The 17,232-nt window shown below is 50.9% G+C and overlaps 1 protein-coding gene and 1 long non-coding RNA gene across 4 annotated transcripts in view; one reads left to right on the top strand and one right to left on the bottom strand.

Annotated features, from left to right (window-relative positions):
- Positions 1-1,569, top strand: part of LOC115942799 (uncharacterized) — a 6,597-nt gene extending 5,028 nt beyond the window's left edge. For 2 of the 3 annotated variants that reach the window (XR_014140461.1, XR_014140462.1), the window contains exon 4: positions 1,371-1,569. This is a non-coding gene — a long non-coding RNA (uncharacterized LOC115942799). The remainder of the gene's footprint in view (positions 1-1,370) is intronic. The other variant, XR_004077381.2, reaches the window with a different exon arrangement.
- Positions 94-13,202, bottom strand: HROB (homologous recombination factor with OB-fold). Its single transcript, XM_081804879.1, has 9 exons — positions 12,968-13,202; positions 11,761-11,811; positions 7,120-8,295; positions 5,764-5,847; positions 4,046-4,186; positions 3,348-3,456; positions 3,075-3,160; positions 2,653-2,778; positions 94-864 (listed from the first exon to the last, which is right to left on the bottom strand). Exons 1-9 carry the CDS (start codon positions 12,968-12,970, stop codon positions 643-645), a joined length of 1,998 nt encoding a protein of 665 aa, XP_081661005.1. The 5' UTR covers positions 12,971-13,202; the 3' UTR covers positions 94-642.
- Positions 13,203-17,232: the final 4,030 nt, after the last annotated feature.

A 17,232-nucleotide genomic window follows, 5' to 3' on the forward strand; every position in this document is an offset into this window, starting at 1 on the left:
ACCAGCAACCTTCTGATGATGGTTTGGCTTGTCAGCCAGCTTACTTATAAGGAACGAGTGCAACATTCCAGAGAAGATTCCAGCATAAGGGGTAGATACTTTTTCATAGGCTGTAAGTAAATGGGCTTTGTGGTTTATCCATTGGTCTAACGTGAATTTGGTTAATGTGAGACACTTAACCCATAATCCCATGAACTTGGGGGCCAGACAGGGTTGAATTTATGGAATCAAAAAGCTAAGGATCAGACTTGGACTGTGCTAGCTTCACCTGGGTGATGCTGCCTCCTGAAGAACAAGCTGGCCATACCCTGACAGGTATGTTTTTGGGCTTCTCAGGTCTGTATCTTGGTCCCACCCTAACCACGTGGAGGTTTGATTCCTCAGCACTGCCTGAAGGGTATCTGAGCTTAGTCAGGATGGAGAAATCAGCCCCCGGAAGACCCAAGGTGAGGTACAAGGATGGTGCCAGTCCATCTCCTCCTTGTGGCTAACCACATGGTCTAGAAACGGGGGAGACCTGTGGATCCCACTGTATTTGCTTTATGTGGCCCCTGGTCACACTGCTAATTAGTCTGTGGCCTACAGCCTTGCCAGAAAAGATACCACATCTGATTTCTGTAAGATTCTATAAGGCCCAAAGATTCACAGAAGGAGGGAAAAGACGCAGCCGGATTCTCCTGGCTGTGCTATCCAAGAGGAAATAGAAGGAGAACCGCTTTTGCTCCTGGGTGGGCTGACTGCCTTACCTGCTTCTGGGAGTTCTTCCTCCGGGGATGCCACTGCCTCTGCATTCCGTGCTGTTCTGAGGCCTTTTCCAGATTTTGCAGTCTCATGATGGAGGCTGCCAGGGAAGCTTCCTGGGTTCTGGGGACAGAGAACCTGGTTACTAATGCCCGTGCCCCTGACATCCTTCTGGACAGTTCCATGTCCACCCAGACAACCTCAAAGGAATAGGTAGGGGTTCAGGAAAGACACAACAGAGGAGTGTGGCAGAGGCCAGTCCCCCAGGGGAGGGAGCTGAAATACCAAACACCCCAAACAGCAGATAATTAAAAACACAAAAAACTTTTTTGGGCGATTTTCTTTCCTAATTCTGTTGGTATCTAGTGTTTTAGGAAATCTATATATAGCTGGAGCAGAGTGAAGAGGCCATTCAGAAATATGTTGAGGATTTAGCCAGGGATTAAAAATAAGCTTTGAGGGGCACCTGGGTGGCTCAGTTGGTTAAGCGTCCAACTCTTGATTTCAGCTCAGGTCATGATCTCAGGGGTTGTGAGATTGGGCCCCATGTTGGGCTAATGCACTGGGTATGGAGCCTGCTTAAGATTCTCTCTCTCTCTCTGTCCCTCCCCTACTAAAAAAAGAAGAAGAAGAAGAAGAAGAAGAAGAAAAGCTTTTAATAATCTGCACACTAGGGGCGCCTGGGTGGCTCAGTCGTTAAGCATCTGCCTTCGGCTCAGGTCATGATCCCAGGGTCCTGGGATCGAGCCCTGCATCGGGCTCCCTGCTCCGCAGGAAGCCTGCTTCTCCCTCTCCTGCTCCCCCTGCTTGTGTTCCCTCTCTCGCTGTGTCTCTCTCTGTCAAATAAATAAATAAAATCTAAAAAAACCCAAAACACCAACAATCTGCACACTAGCTAATATACAGGCAGGTAATGGAAATTAGTAATTAAGCTGTTAACTATCATTAGCCCTAGGGGATGGGAATGGAGAAGAGTAAGTTTCACGTTTTGCTTTATTCTATACCATTTCAATTTTTGTCAGTGTGTGTGGATACCTTGAAATTTAAAAGAAAAAGAAGGATGATTTTTTGGAAGTGGGGTGATTTTGAGAAAATGTGGAAGGTTAAGGGGAAAGATGAGAGCAATGGAAGTAGCCCGTTAGAGCTAAAGGTGTAACTTGAGTAGAAGTCATCAAGTCTAACCCATTCACTTTTTAGAAGAAGCAACAGTAGGGGTGGGGACAGGACTTGGACTTGCCCAAGGTCACTTACAAATTACCAGCAGAGCGAGGACATGACCCAGGTCTCCTGACCCCCAGGCCAGGCCATGACAACAACCCAGGATCCCAGGAAGGGGGGAGGTGGCCACAGAGGGGACACCATATGCCAAGTCAAGGCCTGGCTCTGCACTCTTATCCTGGAGTGGAGCTGCCTGGAACCCCAGTCTCCTTTAGTTCCCCAAAGGGGGGTGTCCCCACCTGAGTTCTGTGCGGGTGCCCCCTCACCCAGTGGAGGTGGAGGCCCGGAGGGCAGACGCAGGGCAAGGGCTGGCTCACACGACAGGCCATACGTGGCTCACTGTTCTCCGCACTGCCGCCTGTAGCTGATCTGACCCTGAGTCAGATCTGAGGGCCGCACCCGCTGGGAAACCCACAACCTGGTTAGTTCTCAGGTAACTCCTATCCTCTCCGATGCCCAAGTCTGCCATCAGATCCCCAAGAAGCCAGCTACTCCAGGTCCTGTTACTGTACCGGCTGGCAGGCGGCTGCACCAGGAACAGGAGGAGATGGCCCCGTCCCCGAAGGCATTGCTTCACCTCAGGGCAACGGCCCCCTTCACGCCTCTGCTCCCCAGGGTGATGGACGGGAAGATACCAGAAGATCCAGCCAGAAAGAGGCCCTGTCAGTCTCCTTTCCATCCTGCTCCTCTTACCTTGGGGAAGGGCTGAGATGGCTTGAGGAAGTTCCCATCCCCGGAATCTGGGCTGTAAATATGGACCAGGTTGTTGGGCGTCACGTTGAGGTAGTGATTTCGGAGCGAAGGAGAAAACACTCCAACCTGGAGCCGAGGAAGGGGGAAGGTCAGAGCCCTCATGGAGCACTAGATGCTTTCAGATGCCACCTGGTCCCCCGCCTACCTCCCCCTTGCTGGCCTCGGCACCAGGGTCACACAAATCGCTTCTGCCCCAGCCCTGGGCCAGAGAAGAACCACTTACCGCACCCACCCTCCTGCCCTCGCAGCACAACCCCTCATCCCCATCCACCTCCGAAGAACGGGAGCCAGGCAGACAACTCAGGGGCCTTCTCCAGGGTGGGAGGGTTGGAGAGCAGGTCCCCGTTCAGAGCTCCCCATACCTGCTTTAGCAGCAGCACCGAGCCAGGCTTCAGCTCACTCTGACGGGTCTCAAGCAGCAACCTGTGCACCGTGCCCTGCATCTCTCCTGCAAATACCGCATGGCCCATCAGTCTGGGTCAAGGGCAGCACAGGGACTGGTTTGGGCCCTGGCTGGGAAGTGGGCCATTCACTGCCTCAATTTTCCCGTCTGCGAATGGAGAGGACGATTCCTCCTCATCTCCTGAACTCAACGAAGGCCACTCATCAGACTCTCCCAGGACCTGACTCCTCACCCGTGGGGTCCTTGAAAACCACGCTGGCGTCCATTGTGCTCCGACTCAGGGACTTGATCATCACTGCCATGTTGGGGACCTTGTTCCTGGGAAGCTGCTTCAGGGCTGCCTGGTTATAGGGAGAGGCATTTGCTGAGCAAGCCACGTCCTACCTGTGAGGTTCCCAAGTGTGCCAGGGCAACCCGGGAGCTGGGAGGGGGCGCAGAGTACAGATGTGGTGAGGATCTGCCTTTTGTGGAGGGCAAAAAGGCAGTCTGAAGGACTCATCCTGTCTCTCTCTCTCTCTAGCAGACCCGAGGCTGGCAGGTCCTTCATTTATCCCCCCTGCTTCCTTTCTCCAGCATATATGTATTTATACAGAGCTCCATCACCGCGGGCCATGGGCACATGTTCGCACAGGACCCTGGACCTCTAGGGAGCTTGAAAGGTAGCCGTGTACTCACCCCACCTCATCCAGGGCCTGGACATGCAGAGACATACCCATACCCCACTTTCGCCTTCCACCTGTGCCCAATAGTAGTGAAATGCTGGGTGAGTGGAAGATACAACCAAAGGGCCTCCATGCAGCTGCTCAGAGATAGGCCTGGGGTAAGAGGGAGCAAATGGACAGCCCCTTCCCTAAGGTGGAGTAGGACAGCAGGTTGGTGAAAAGGAGAAAAATGGTCTTTCTTGCACGTCTCAGCACCCAGGATCTTTACCTTCCGCAGCACCATGATGATGCTGTAGGTACAGAGGAAGCAGGTAGAATCTCTCTCGTCCAGGCCCAGAGCAGATTTCATGGCCAGCCAGGGCCCTCGCCCAAAATCCTCCTCCGCCGATGCCTGGGAACTAGTAACAATCTGGCACCACAGAGCAGAGGGGGAGCCTGCATTAATGGATTCACCCTGCTACAGACCTTGGCTGAGACAGGATGGGGGGCTGCGAGGGAAGGGCGAATTCCCTATAGCATGGTGACCAGTCTCTCCTCTCCTACATCACAAAACAGTATGTGAGATTTTGTTGCATAGCACATCTTTCACTAAGCAGAGATAGCAAAGGTGCTCCTTATTTTATTTTATTTTAATCAAGTCCTGACTTTAGTTGCATTGAAGCAAAAGGCTACGTCTCTTGTGTAATAGACTCGAGAAGTCTTAGGGCCAGGGAGCCCCCATACACACTGACAGGCTTCCAGAGTGCCTTAGCCATTTTTTTTAAAGATTTTATTTATTTGGCAGAGAGAGAGACAGCGAGAGAGGGAACACAAGCAGGGGGAGTGGGAGAGGGAGAAGCAGGCTTCCCGCAGAGCAGGGAACCCGATGTGGGGCTCGATCCCAGGACCCTGGGATCATGACCCGAGCTGAAGGCAGACGCTTAATGACTGAGCCACCCAGGCGCCCCGAGTGCCTTAGCCATTTTGAAACCAGTCATAGTTTATTTGGGATGCCTCTGGCTTGACTATTAACCTCCTTATATTAAAAAATGCTTTGGGGCACCTGAGTGGCTCAGTTGGTTGAGTGTCTGACTGTTGGTTTCAGCTCAGGTCATGATCAGGTCATGGGATCAAGCCCTGCATCGGGCTCCTCACTCAGTGCAGAGTCTGCTTTGTCCCTCTCCCACTGCACCTCCCTGTGCCCTGCTCTCACGCTCTCTCTCTCGAATAAATAAATAAAAAATCTTTTTTTTTAAAAAAAAAGATTTATTTATTTGAGAATGAGAGACAGAGAGCACGAGAGGGAAGAGGGCAGAGGGAGAAGCAGACCCCCTGCTGAGCAGGGAGCCCGATGTGGGACTCGATCCCGGGACTCCAGGATCATGACCTGAGCCGAAGGCAGTCGCTTAACCAACTGAGCCACCCAGGCGCCCCAATAAATAAAAAATCTTAAATAAAAGAATGCTTTGTATCCAGATGAGTATTTGCTACTCTGGATCTGAAGCGGGCTGGTGGATCTGTGGAAGTGCAGCAAAGAGAATTAAAAGCAAAAGTAGGTCTGAGGGCAGAGCAGGTCAACCAGAATCCCAGTGAGGAGGGAAGATGGGTCTCACCCACCAAAAAGAAACCCACTGGAGGCCAGACGAAGGCAGATCCTTCCCAGCTCAGTTCCCCAAAACCTGAGAGGAGGGGATCCTGAGATACAATTTCCTCATACTTCTGACACTCCCCTCCCCCGAGGGAAGATGGAAGTTAGCTGGGCCTTTCTTAGATGAGAAAGAAGACTGGACGCATGACTTCGGGCAGCATCAGGAGAGGCTTCCCCTTATGCCAGTAAAACCGCCACCTCTCCAAACGGCCTTCACCATGTGCGTGACCTTTGGTGCATGACCCCGGGAACAGGCCTAGCAGCGTAGACTGCTTCCCACCTCCTGGAACCCACAGGGATGTCCCTTGCTCGCTCTTAAACGATGCCCAGGAAATCAGCATTTGCGTGGAACTAGTTACCTCTGTCCGGAATTTAGCCCGAGCACTGTGAGTCGGAGTCTGGGGTGTGGAAACCACGATCTCCTCCAGATTCTTCTCACTGTGCTACAAGGGGAGAGGGAAGGGGAAGGTGAGAGCAAGCACAGCAGCTGTTACCTACAAGTACAGCTTCTTGTCTGGCTTACATAATGAGTTCAGGAAACTATCAGGGACAATTAACACATATCATATCTCTCCTAACGAAGTCTCGGGAGCCTTGTTGGCAGCTCAAAAAAGATGCTTTGGGGATTGTTTAGGAAATGTGAGGAAGCTGGAGCTGGCCCAGGAGCAGAACCCAGGGCTTCCTGAAGGAGGCAATGACCCGGATAGAGAGGCCTGGGATAGGCCCAGGGGCAGCCTTCCCCAAGTCCCTTCTCAGGGACCTACCCCTTCCCCACAGAGCTCCAGCCCAGGAGGAATGTGGACGGCCTCCTTGGATTTTCCTTAGAGTGCTAGCAAAGGGCAAGGAACGGGCAGAAATTATTTGAACCACCCTTAAAATGCGAGAAAAGGAGTACACCAATCACAACCAGAGTGGACCCTCAAGGTCCCATGATCTGGAATCTGATCCAAGATGGTTTGATGGATACTGTCCCTCCACCATCGCTGAAATCCAAACTGTCAGCATAGCGCAGCTTCCCCACGCGGACCCCACACGCCAGCCACAGTGACCTGTTCCGTGTACCTCTGACAGCATCCTGCCCTTACACCTCTGTGCCTTCGCACACACTCTTCCCTGTCTTCCCACTGCTGAAATGCCTCCCAGAGCACAGCCTTCCTACACACACCTGTTAACCTCCTCCCTGACCCTCCAAAGCCCACTCAGGAAGCCCAAGGAGCCCAGTGTCTCCGCAGCACCCAGGGACACTGCATTTTACGTATCATCGTTCCTTCGCATCGGCTTCTTCTGCTGTGCTGTGAACAACTTGGGACAGGAGCTACTTCTATTTTAACCTCTGCGTTCTCAGTTCCAAGCAAATCGCCCAATGCATACAAGTCCTTAGTAAATATAAGTGAACGGATCTTCCCGCCCCAGTGCTAGCAACAGGAGGCGCTCAACAAAGGAAAGTCGTGAAGTTCTCAGAGCCTGAAGCGCTCTCTCACCTGTGGCTTTTCGAGCATTCAATTCTTCCTTCCCACTTCTTTGAACTTCTGCAGCTTTGGAAACCCCCTCTCTACACTTCCTTCCTTCCCTCCCACCCCCCAGGAGTAAGGATATTGTGGGACTGGATGGCACTGGAACTCCTGCTTCTCCCTCCCGCCCCACCCCCTCCCGCCTCACCCCCCGCCCGTGTCCCGGACAGGTCCAGCTTCTGCCGAAGACAAGCTGTCTCTCACCTGATGAGGCAGGACCCCGGCCGGGCCGGGGAAGCGGCGAGTTTTGGCGTGGGCGGGCTGCTGGGGTGTCCGGTGGGCGGCAGTGACCAGCTGCACCAGGTGGTTGGTGACGATGGGCGTCTGCAGAACTGCCTGGGGAGCCGGGGAGGAATGGGGGCTCTTTGGGGTGCTGAGAGGACACTTGACAGAAGACACTGGAGCTCGGGGTTGTAAGGGGCTCTGGGGAAATGATCCAGAGATAGTCCTTGAGGGAGTAGAACAGATCGAGTTGGGAGTTCGTGGTCCGGGAAAATGAGATTTGCCAGGTATGGAGGCATTTGGACACTGGAATGAGTGACCAGGGAAATGGTTTTGAGGCCTACTCCGAACAGGCCTGCCAGCTGCTTGGGGAGGCTGTGGTGCCTGAACTGGGGGGCCCTTCTGACAGGCTTCCCAGGGGGGCTGCTGAGCAGGAACCACTGAAGCAGTTGGGATGGGAAGGTTGCTGGTGGCACCAGATCTCAAGGGGGGTTGTAGAGTCCTACAGTGGACAACAGGCTCTAGAGGCTCATCGTGGGCTGACAGGACACTAGGTATGTGGGGAGCAGGTATGGGCCCCTTTTGGCAAGACCTGCTCAGATCAGCTACCCGGGCCTTTTTAGCCACTGCTGAGTCCTCCTGATGCCAGGTGGGCAGGATTCCTGGGGCCTCACTGCTGACTCCAATGTCCAGCTCCATGCCAGGCCCCTCCAGCTCCATGCTTGCCAGGACCTCATCAAATTCATCTTGTTCAGGCCCCTCGAAGCCCCCAGTCACTGGTTGCTGGTTCTCAAACCTGAGAAGGGGGCAGGAAGCGGAGGTCTGGGGTCTGGCTGGCTCTTTGAGCACTTCGGTCAGTGTCACTTGTCTCTGATGGCCAGTCCAGCTGCTAGAAGTCAAGACAGGCCTTAGGGGGGCTGTTCCTACGGAAGGTGGACCCCTGATGGCCCCAGGCATGCTGGAGGTAGGAAGGCGGAGTCCCAGAGCTGACAGGCGCAAAGCCTCTGAAGGAGCAGTGGGGCCTGATGGCAACTGCCCAGAAGACTGTGCCTGCACGGAGTCCTGTGGCCTGGAAGAGACGGGTCTCAGGCACCCAGCCTTCACAGGCCGCGAGCCAGCAAACTGGTTCTCTGCATCCTCCACAGCAGACAAGAAGTCCTACAAAGAAGCAGAGACGGTGGGTCTTGGCATCCAGAAATCAAGAAACACTCTGCTTTTACTGTTTCAGGCATGTGGTATGTTTGTAGGGGCAGATACACGTAAGCAAGAAACCAAGGCATGGAAGGCTGTGGTGAGGTCTCTCACCACCTTTGACCTTGCCCATAAGCCCACTCCCCCACTTTTTTTAAAGATTTTATTTTTTTAAGTTTTTTTTTTTTTTTTTAAGTAATCTCTACATGCAATGTGGGACTCAAACTTACAATCCCAAGATTGAGAGTCGCATGGTCCACCGACTGAGCCAGCCAGGTGCCCCAGCACCCCCAGACTTCTCCCAGAAACATTCAGGGGTGCCTGGCTGGCTCAGTTGGTGGAATATGTGACTCCTGATCTCAGGGTCGTGAGTTCAAGTCCCACTTTGCATGTAGAGATTACTTAAAAATAAAATCTTTAGCACTATATGTTAACTAACTAGAATTTATTTTATTTATTTTTTAAAGATTCCATTCATTTATTTGAGAGTGAGAGAGAGAGAGAGAGAGAGAGAGAAAGAGCACGAGCTGTGGCGAGGGGTGGGTAGAGAGAGAAGCAGACTCCCTGCTGACCTAGGAGCCCGATGCGGGGCTCGATCCCAGGGCCCCAGGATCACGTCCCGAGCTGAAGGCAGATGCCTAACCAACTGAGCCACCCAGGCGCCCCACTAACTAGAATTTAAATAAAAATTTGAAGAGGGGCGCCTGGGTGGGTCAGTCAGTTAAGCGTCCGACTCTTGATTTCGGCTCAGGTCATGATCTCAGGGTTGTGAGATCGAGCCCTGCATTGGGCTCCATGCTCAGTGGGGAGTCTGCTTGAGATTCTTTCCCTCTCCTTTTGCCCCTCCCCCCTCTAAAAATAAATAAACAAATTAATTAATTAAAAACTTGAGGAAAAAAGTCCTAAAAAAAAAAAAAGAAATTTTCTAAGGCTAAGTCTTTAGGTAGCTTCTCCTGGGGGGCGGGGGAGCAGGCAGAAGCAAACATACCTGGGCACTGAGAATCAAATCACCCAAGGTCACACACGCATCTCAAGGAAACAAGTTTCCTGGTGTCCAGCCTGTGCAATAGGGGTCTCTCCAGCTGGTCATGCTGCCTGTCCTCAACCCACTCCTCCCCCCATCCACCAGACACACACACACACACTCACACACACAGCCTTCAGTAAGCCAGAGGCCTTGGATCTAGCAAAATAGGCAGAAGTTAAATATAGCTTTTCAAGCAAGTTAAATTAAGTACGGATTCCAGTTGGGAAGCAAGGTGAGATTGACACCTTCAAGAGCAACAGACCTGTTCTGAGGGTGTTTTTGAGTCAGAGCTGCTGATTTAACTGACAGGAAGGTCCCCTCCACCACCATCCTCTGCCGCTGCATTGGACTGTCTGGGCCAGGGCAAGGTTTTTTCCTGCTTTGTGTATTATCAGGAGAGTAGCATACTCCAGCAGGACTACCATGGGGTTTAGCAATATCAGAATTATAGCAGCAATGAAATCCTGATGATCCTGGAGGTTGATGGATCCCTTTTCCCCTAAAGGGCTCACTCTTAGACATGACGTCATCCGCCTGGGGAAGGGGGAAAGGGACTGGTCTTGGAACAGAAACTTGAACTCTTTTTTTTTTTTTAAATTTAATCTCTACGCTCAACATGGGGCTCGAACTCAAGACCCCGAGATCAAGAGTCACATGCTCCACTGAGCCAGCCAGGTGTTCCAGAGACCTTCACTCTTAATCCCATTGCCGGCTCAGCAGTCCTCCCATCACCTGGTAAGACCCAAGTGGGGCACTTAGCAGTCACTTTTTCAGCCTGTAATTACACATTTCCAAAGCTGAAAGACAAAGACAAGGACACATCTCCTCAACAAAGCTGGCAATTTTGAATTTTTTTTTTTTTTTAAAGATTTTATTTATTTATTTGAGACAGAGAGAATGAGAGAGAGAGAGCACATGAGAGGGGGGAGGGTCAGAGGGAGAAGCAGGCTTCCTGCCGAGCAGGGAGCCCGATGCGGGACTCGATCCAGGGACTCCAGGATCATGACCTGAGCCGAAAGCAGTCGCTTAACCAACTGAGCCACCCAGGCGCCCGGCAATTTTGAATTTTTATATAAAAACAAAATTCAAGTCCCCAAGTGATGACGAGAACATCTAACAATTTGAAATGGCACTGGGTGCCAGGGACCATGTAAACATTTTACCAGAATTCTCTCAATGAGTTTTCATGATGGCCCTAATAGGTGTTATTATTATTCCTGTTTTACAGATGCAAAAGTGGAGATTCAGAAGTTAAGTAACTTCACAGAACCAGGACTAGAACCCATATGTGTCCCTGTCACCATGTCTTAGGGCCTCAATGAATGAGACATGCCAGAGACCGGTTTTTAAGAGGTCTGAGGAAGGTCTGTTTTCCCTTTCAAACCTTAGGTTCCAAAAGCTTCAAAGGAAGGGGAACGTGGGGCTTGGGTCCCTGGTGCAGCATTCATCACCATACTAGGTACAAATGGGGCATCTCGACAAATTCTAAACATGATTTTTAAAGCACAGCACTGGGAGACAAAAAGTAAGTTTGAATGGCTTGTCATTGATAAATAAAGTAATTCTACTCTATAAATGTAGTTCAGTATCTACGTATGTTAGCCTGGAATCAGGAGGCCAAGACCTCACACTGGTTGTTGGTGCTGTATTCTTACCTTTTTTGCATTTTACTCACTTAAATCCTGCCTCTTTCTGAGAAGGATTTCAGGTAGCAATTTTGGACCTCCCAGATGAAACTATATCCATTGGATCTGAGTGGGAAGAGAGCTGTGGGGATTGCTAGCTAGTTCAGTGATCTCTGACTATACCCCAAGATTAGAAATAGCCCTGCCTGGGCCCATCCCCAGAAATTCCGATTTAATTGGTGTGTGTCAGGGCCTCAGCAGGAGTGATTCTAACGTGCCAGCTTCCGATCTAGTCTAATCCCTCATCTTCTGAGAGAGAGGGAAGGGAAGAAAATCTGAGGCAAAAGAACATCCCTCCTATTATAGAAGAGAAAACAGAAGGCCAGAGAGTGAAGTAATTTGCCCTGGCTCACATAGCCACTTGGTGACCCCAGGCCTCCTGTCATCCACTAACTGTGTTGTCTCTGGTTCTCCATAAACTTTCTTCCCACCTCAAGTATTCCATCATAAAGGTGAACTGAATCATCCACATGACCCAGCTTCCAGGCAAAGGCCCTTGTAATTTAAAGGCATGCCAATTAGGCAGCTCTGTTTTTCTGTCTCTAAAACAGTTAAGTAGGCTGTTTACATGTCTCATCTTCTCTCAGCCTGTCACAGACAAAAAAAGCTATACATGTCAAGTAAAAGGAGGCTGGGGCAGACTGCTTCAAAATGTTCTGGGTCTGGGTGTTGACAACTCAAGACCTCCTCTGCTATCTCTGATCACCAACACTTCCTTACCTCATCTTCAAACTCTTCTTCCACAGTAAACAGCTTCTGCAAACTGCATGCCTGAAAGGAAAACAAAGCAATTGAGGTTGGAGGAGAGATACTGTTTGCAAGTACATTCTGTCCTCACTATGCTTCTTCCAATTCTAACAAGACCATCAGGTGTACTGTTTTGTTTTGTTTTTTTGCTAGTGCTGAAGGAGGAATAAGGGATGAGGAGGGAAGAGATGGGATTTACTTAAAGATTTACATGATTTAGAATCCTTTCTTGTAAAATAATCCACTCAGGTCCATCTGCATTCGCCTTGCAAGAGGGAGGAGGAGGCAAGGGGAAGGCTGACAAAGGGAGCATGGGTCATTCTTTAGACTCAGCACTGTGCACATGGGCCTAAGGATTTTGCAACATCCCAAAGATTTGGCCTGGGGAACCTATGTCAAACGTAGGAGAGGTTACCATAAATCCAGGCATGCCCAGCACAGTGGCCTTGTTTCTGAAACAAGTGGTTTCCTTCTATCTAATCCAATGCACCAAAGCCAGCGTCCCAGGAGGGCAGGATGCCCTGGTCCACAGTTCCTTCTTTCTTTTTTTTTTTTTAAAGATTTTATTTATTTATTTATTTATTTGAGAGAGAGAGAAACAGCATGAGAGGGGATAGGGTCAGAGGGAGAAGCAGGCTCCCCGCCGAGCCAGGAGCCCGATGTGGGACTCGATCCCAGGACTCCGGGATCATGACCTGAGCCGAAGGCAGTCGCCCAACCAACTGAGCCACCCAGGCGCCCCTCACAGTTCCTTCTTTCTAGGCAGCAGGGCTGCTGTAGCCAATTCTGAGGCATGTGTCAAGCCCAGCGCGGCGGGCTGTGCCTAACGCCAGATGCCAGAGCAGCCAAGAGCTGCAGTTAGACATACCCACCCCCCAGCGTCCAAGGATCAGAGGGTAACCGGCTACGGGGAGGGGGTCGGCTCTGGAGGCGTGACGTTTGAGCACCCCGAGAACGATGAGCAGTTCTCCAAGAAGAGATGGAAGGCAGCAGGAGGGAAACAGGCCCAGAGGGAGGTGTGTGGAGAGAACCTTCCCAGGGTCTCAGGCAAGCCCTGACTAGAGCCCAGGTGTCCCGAAGCCACCAAGCTCTGACCCAAACCCTAACCCGGCCGTGCAGCTCGCACGAGTGCGGGGCCGCAAGCCCGAAGGCAGTTCCGCGGCCCGGGGCGCAGCATTACCATGGCGACGGCGGGCGGCCTCCCGACCGAGGGTTAGCCGGGCAGGCCCCGACTCGAGGGGTCGCCGGGGCCTCGGACTTGTCCCGGGCGGGAGAGGCGGAGTCCGGGCAGCGGGGTCTCTGGTGCGAGGGCGCAAAGACAGGACTCTGCGACCCGGGAGGGGGCCGAGAGAGGGTCGCCGGGAGGCCGGGGACCGCAGCCCAGGGCCGCTTTCGAAGTGGCCGCCACTCCAGCGTCTCCGCCCTCTTAAAGGGGCGGGCCTATTTCTATCCCGCCGACACAAAGGCCCTTCCTCCGTCTGTCTTCCGCCTCGGCCTTAAAGGGAAATGAGTGGGCTCTCGGTCGCCCCCCAGCGGCCCCTCGGGCCAGGTCGGCTGGTTCAACTGGAGTTCTGGGAGAGCAGGTTGGGAATCCTGGGTCCCCAGTCCCGCCCACCCTCTTCTCTTGAATTAAGCACGCTAGGGACTGGGTACTGAAGCTTAACTCTCGTTCACATTAGAATCCGCCCCATTGGTTGCTTGTCTGTTCATCTAGCCATCCATACTTGCAACACATATATTAAGCAAAGATGTTCTTGGTCTTGCTCTTTTCAATCCTTCATATTTCAGCTTAGATCTCAGATCTTCCCTGTCACTTATCTCTCAAGTAACATCCATCCCCCCACCCAACACTCTATTTCCTTCTCAGCACTTTTCATAATTTATAATTGTCATGGTTTACATCTTTATTGTGTGTCTTCCTTGCTAAAATATGAGCTCCCGGGTTTCAGCACCAAAAACCAAACAAAAATGAGCTCCATGAGGGCAGGGACTTGGTCTGGCTTGTTAAACTTTATGTCCCCAGCACTTAGCACAATGCTCAATAGAATTATTGAAGGAATGGTACAATGACTGGTGTGTATCTGGCACAGTACTTAACACTGGGGATAGAGAAATTAATAAGACTCCTTGTGTCCTCAAGTTCACAAGTCAGGGAGACACAGGTCAAAAGATAGTCTAGGATAGTTGTGCAGAGAGATGGGCCCGGATCCAGTGAGCTGGCAAAGCTAGCTCTCATGAGCCAGCCCTCAGTCCTCTCTCTGTTCTTCTTCTTGCTTGTTATTATAGGGCTAGTTAGAGTGATGCTAGGGCCGCATAGATTTGAGGACTCAAAAGGCAGGAGGAAGGTAGCTGACTCAGGTTCTTAATGATGTGATCTGAACCAGCTTTGGATCTTCCCCAGAGTGGCTTGGCCTGGCCTCACCTCTGGGCAACCATCATAGCTTCTTGTGGACCAGTTTACCTGTCCCATGTCAGAATGGAAGCCAGAATGGCGATGGGAGATGGAAGCTGGACCCCTAACTCTCATCCAAGTTAGGAATTCCTTCACAGCCTCTGTGCTTCTTCTGAGCTGGGGTACAAAACCCCAACTCTCCCGCTTACAGGCCTTCTCTTCTCAAGAGCAGCTCATTCTGCTCAGCTCCAGATAGTCCTGGAGACCCAGTTGCAGGGGTCCTGGGACCTCTGGGCTCTGTCAGCTCCAGCTGAAGGGGGATCACAGAGCCCAAAAGGCCAAGAGGACTAACAGCAACTCCTACCCACACTGAAGTTTGCAGCTTCCAATTTTAACCGCTAGCTCATTTTGTCTTTACAAAGATCCCATGAAGAATGGGGGGCCAGTATTATTTTACAGATTAGGAAACTCAGGCCCAGGGGGTAAGAGACCCCATCAGGGTCACACAGTCACTCAGTGGTGGATCTTCTGATGGGAAATCCTGTTTTCTTCTCCATCACTTTTCTAAGTTCAATAAATTTGGCATCTACTGCCCCCAACTCCTGTTAGAACCTGGATGGGGGTGGGGGTAGGTGGTCGGAGCAAATGGAAAATGAGAACCTGGGACACTTTAGAGAGGAGCTGACAGGACACAGTGAGGAGGTAGTCTGTGATTATAGAGTTGGGAAGGACCCCCATGCTGAAGGATCCCCCTTCCCCCAAATCAAATGTCTTCTTCTTCCTACTGTCATCTTATGGGAAAGGCAAGGACTGGGTCTCCATGGTGATGGGGCCTATGTCCTCTTCTCTCTCCTCTTATTTTTTTTTTTTTTTAAGATTTTGTTTATTTATTTGAGAGAGAGCACGCATGAGCAGGGGGGAGGGGCAGAGGCAGAGGGAGAAACAGACTCCCTGCTGAGCAGGGAGCCTGCCAAGGGTCTTGATCCCACGACCCTGAGATCATGACCTGAGCCAAAGGCAGATGCTTAACTAACTGAACCACCCAGGTGCCTCTCCCTCCTCCTAGAAGAGAGGTTAATGTTAATTCTAAGAACCAGGCTTGAGGATAATGGAGACTCAGCCAAAAGGGAAGGGGTGGGTTCTGGGAAAGGGCAAAATGGGTGCTAGGACTCAGGCTGGAGGGCCACACCAGAAGACAACAGATTCCCCAGCTATGAAGTGGGGTACAAAGGGGAGTAAGTGTAGTGAGGGGGTCTTTTTAAAAAAGATTTTAGTTCTTTATTTATTTTAAAGATTTTATTTATTTATTTGACAGAGACACAACAAGAGGGGGAACACAAGCAGGGGGAGTGGGAGAAGCAGGCTTCCTGCTGAGAAGGGAGCCCGATGCGATGCGGGGCTCGATCCCAGGACCCTGGGATCATGACCTGAGCCAAAGACAGACGCTTAACGCCTGAGCCACCCAGGCGCCCCAACAAGATTTTATTTATTTATTTGAGACAGAGAGAGTGAGAGTGAGCGTACAAGTGGGGGGGGGAGGGGCAGAGGGAGAGGGAGAAGCAGACTCCCCACTGAGCAACGCAGGGCTCAATCCCAGGACCCCAAGATCATGACCCGAGCTGAAATCAGATGCTTAACACAACTCAGCCATCCAGGCGCCCCATGTGTGCGTCTTAATAACACTCTGATTTAACCCGTAGTAATAGCAGCCAGTACTTCCTGAGCAAGATTCTGGAACTTTCCATGTATTGGTTCACTTGATTATTGTAACAAGCCTCAATATAGGTGCTAGGTTCACTTCTGCTTTGCACAAAAGGAAAGAGTCAATGTCCTGCCCAAGTTCATATAAGTAATAGGTGGTGGAGCTGAGGTGATGAAGCAGGCTGGCTGATTCTAGCCTCCACAGGTTTAACCACCATGTTGTTTTGCCTGTTAGAATTCCAAGGAACTGGGTTCTTAACCTGGGGCTTCAGGGATTAAAAATCCCTATAATTATGTGCAAAAGATAGTGTGCCTATGAATATATGCCTTGTTCTGAGAGAGAATCCAGGCTTTCATCACATTTTCATGGGTCAGAAACCTGTTGCAATGCTCTTTCTCAGGACCAGGATAGACCCCAACTCCCCCATCCCTGTCTATCCCTCACCTTGTCTAGATGCCTTTCACTGTACATCAAGCCTTACCAACTCCTGTCTGGGCTATTGTGGTAGCTTCCTGCATGATTTCCCTAGTCCAGGCTTTCTTCCCTTCTGTCCATTCTTTCTAACATGCAAATGGGGTCCTATTTCCCACTGTAAAAATTTTTCAATTCCCCCAGTTGCTGGGGGATGACATATAAAATCCCCAGGGCCTGCAATGTCCTGGCATCTGCCTCCCTGCCCTAGCTAATCTCTCAACCAATCTCCCAATCCATACCAATCCCTCTCCACCCCACTCCTTCTTCATGCCCCAGCTCACAGGTTGCCTCCTCTAAGAAGCCTCCCTTACTGCTCCAGGAGACCCAGCTTACCTTCCCTTTGGTTCCCTGCATTTTTGGCCTACTTTCATTATAGCTTGGGTCTCTTGTGTGTCCTGTATTGTCTTTAGGTTTCCCTCACACCTCACACCTTCACTTTGAACTCCTTCAGGGCAACAACTGTGGTGTTTCCTTTGTGAACCAGTATTTAACATAGAATTTGACACATGGAAGACACTCAGCAAGTGTTTGTTGAATGACTTAATGCCATGTCTCAGGAGGGAATGTAAATGAATCTGGGCAACTCCATGCTTATTTCCAAAAATCCCTGCAGTTGCTGGCCGACAAGACTTACCTTCTTAGGTACAAAGGAGGGTACACCTTGAGTGTGTGTGTGTGTGCATGCACGTGCACGCCTATGCACATGTGTTTGGAGATAGCATGCTGCATATTGGCTATGAAGTTAGACAAATCTTGGTTTATATTTGACCCTGGCTTGTGTGACTGAGTTACTTTACCTCTCTGAAACTTAGCTGTCTCATCTATTAAAATGGAATAATACATCTTCCTTGCAAGGTTGCTGTGAGATTAAATGAAT

Source organism: Leptonychotes weddellii, chromosome 15 (genome assembly GCF_054177405.1).
Source record: "Leptonychotes weddellii isolate Sample4059 chromosome 15, ASM5417740v2, whole genome shotgun sequence".
Lineage (NCBI taxonomy): Eukaryota > Metazoa > Chordata > Mammalia > Carnivora > Phocidae > Leptonychotes > Leptonychotes weddellii.

Bases quoted from the DNA above. Each gene is read 5' to 3' on its own strand.
- HROB (XM_081804879.1), bottom strand. The intron at 5,848-7,119 runs GTGAGAGACAGC...CTCCCCTTGTAG, and splicing joins CCGGGGTCCTGCCTCATCAG to CACAGTGAGAAGAATCTGGA. The intron at 3,161-3,347 runs GTGAGGAGTCAG...CGGTATTTGCAG, and splicing joins GGTTTTCAAGGACCCCACGG to GAGAGATGCAGGGCACGGTG.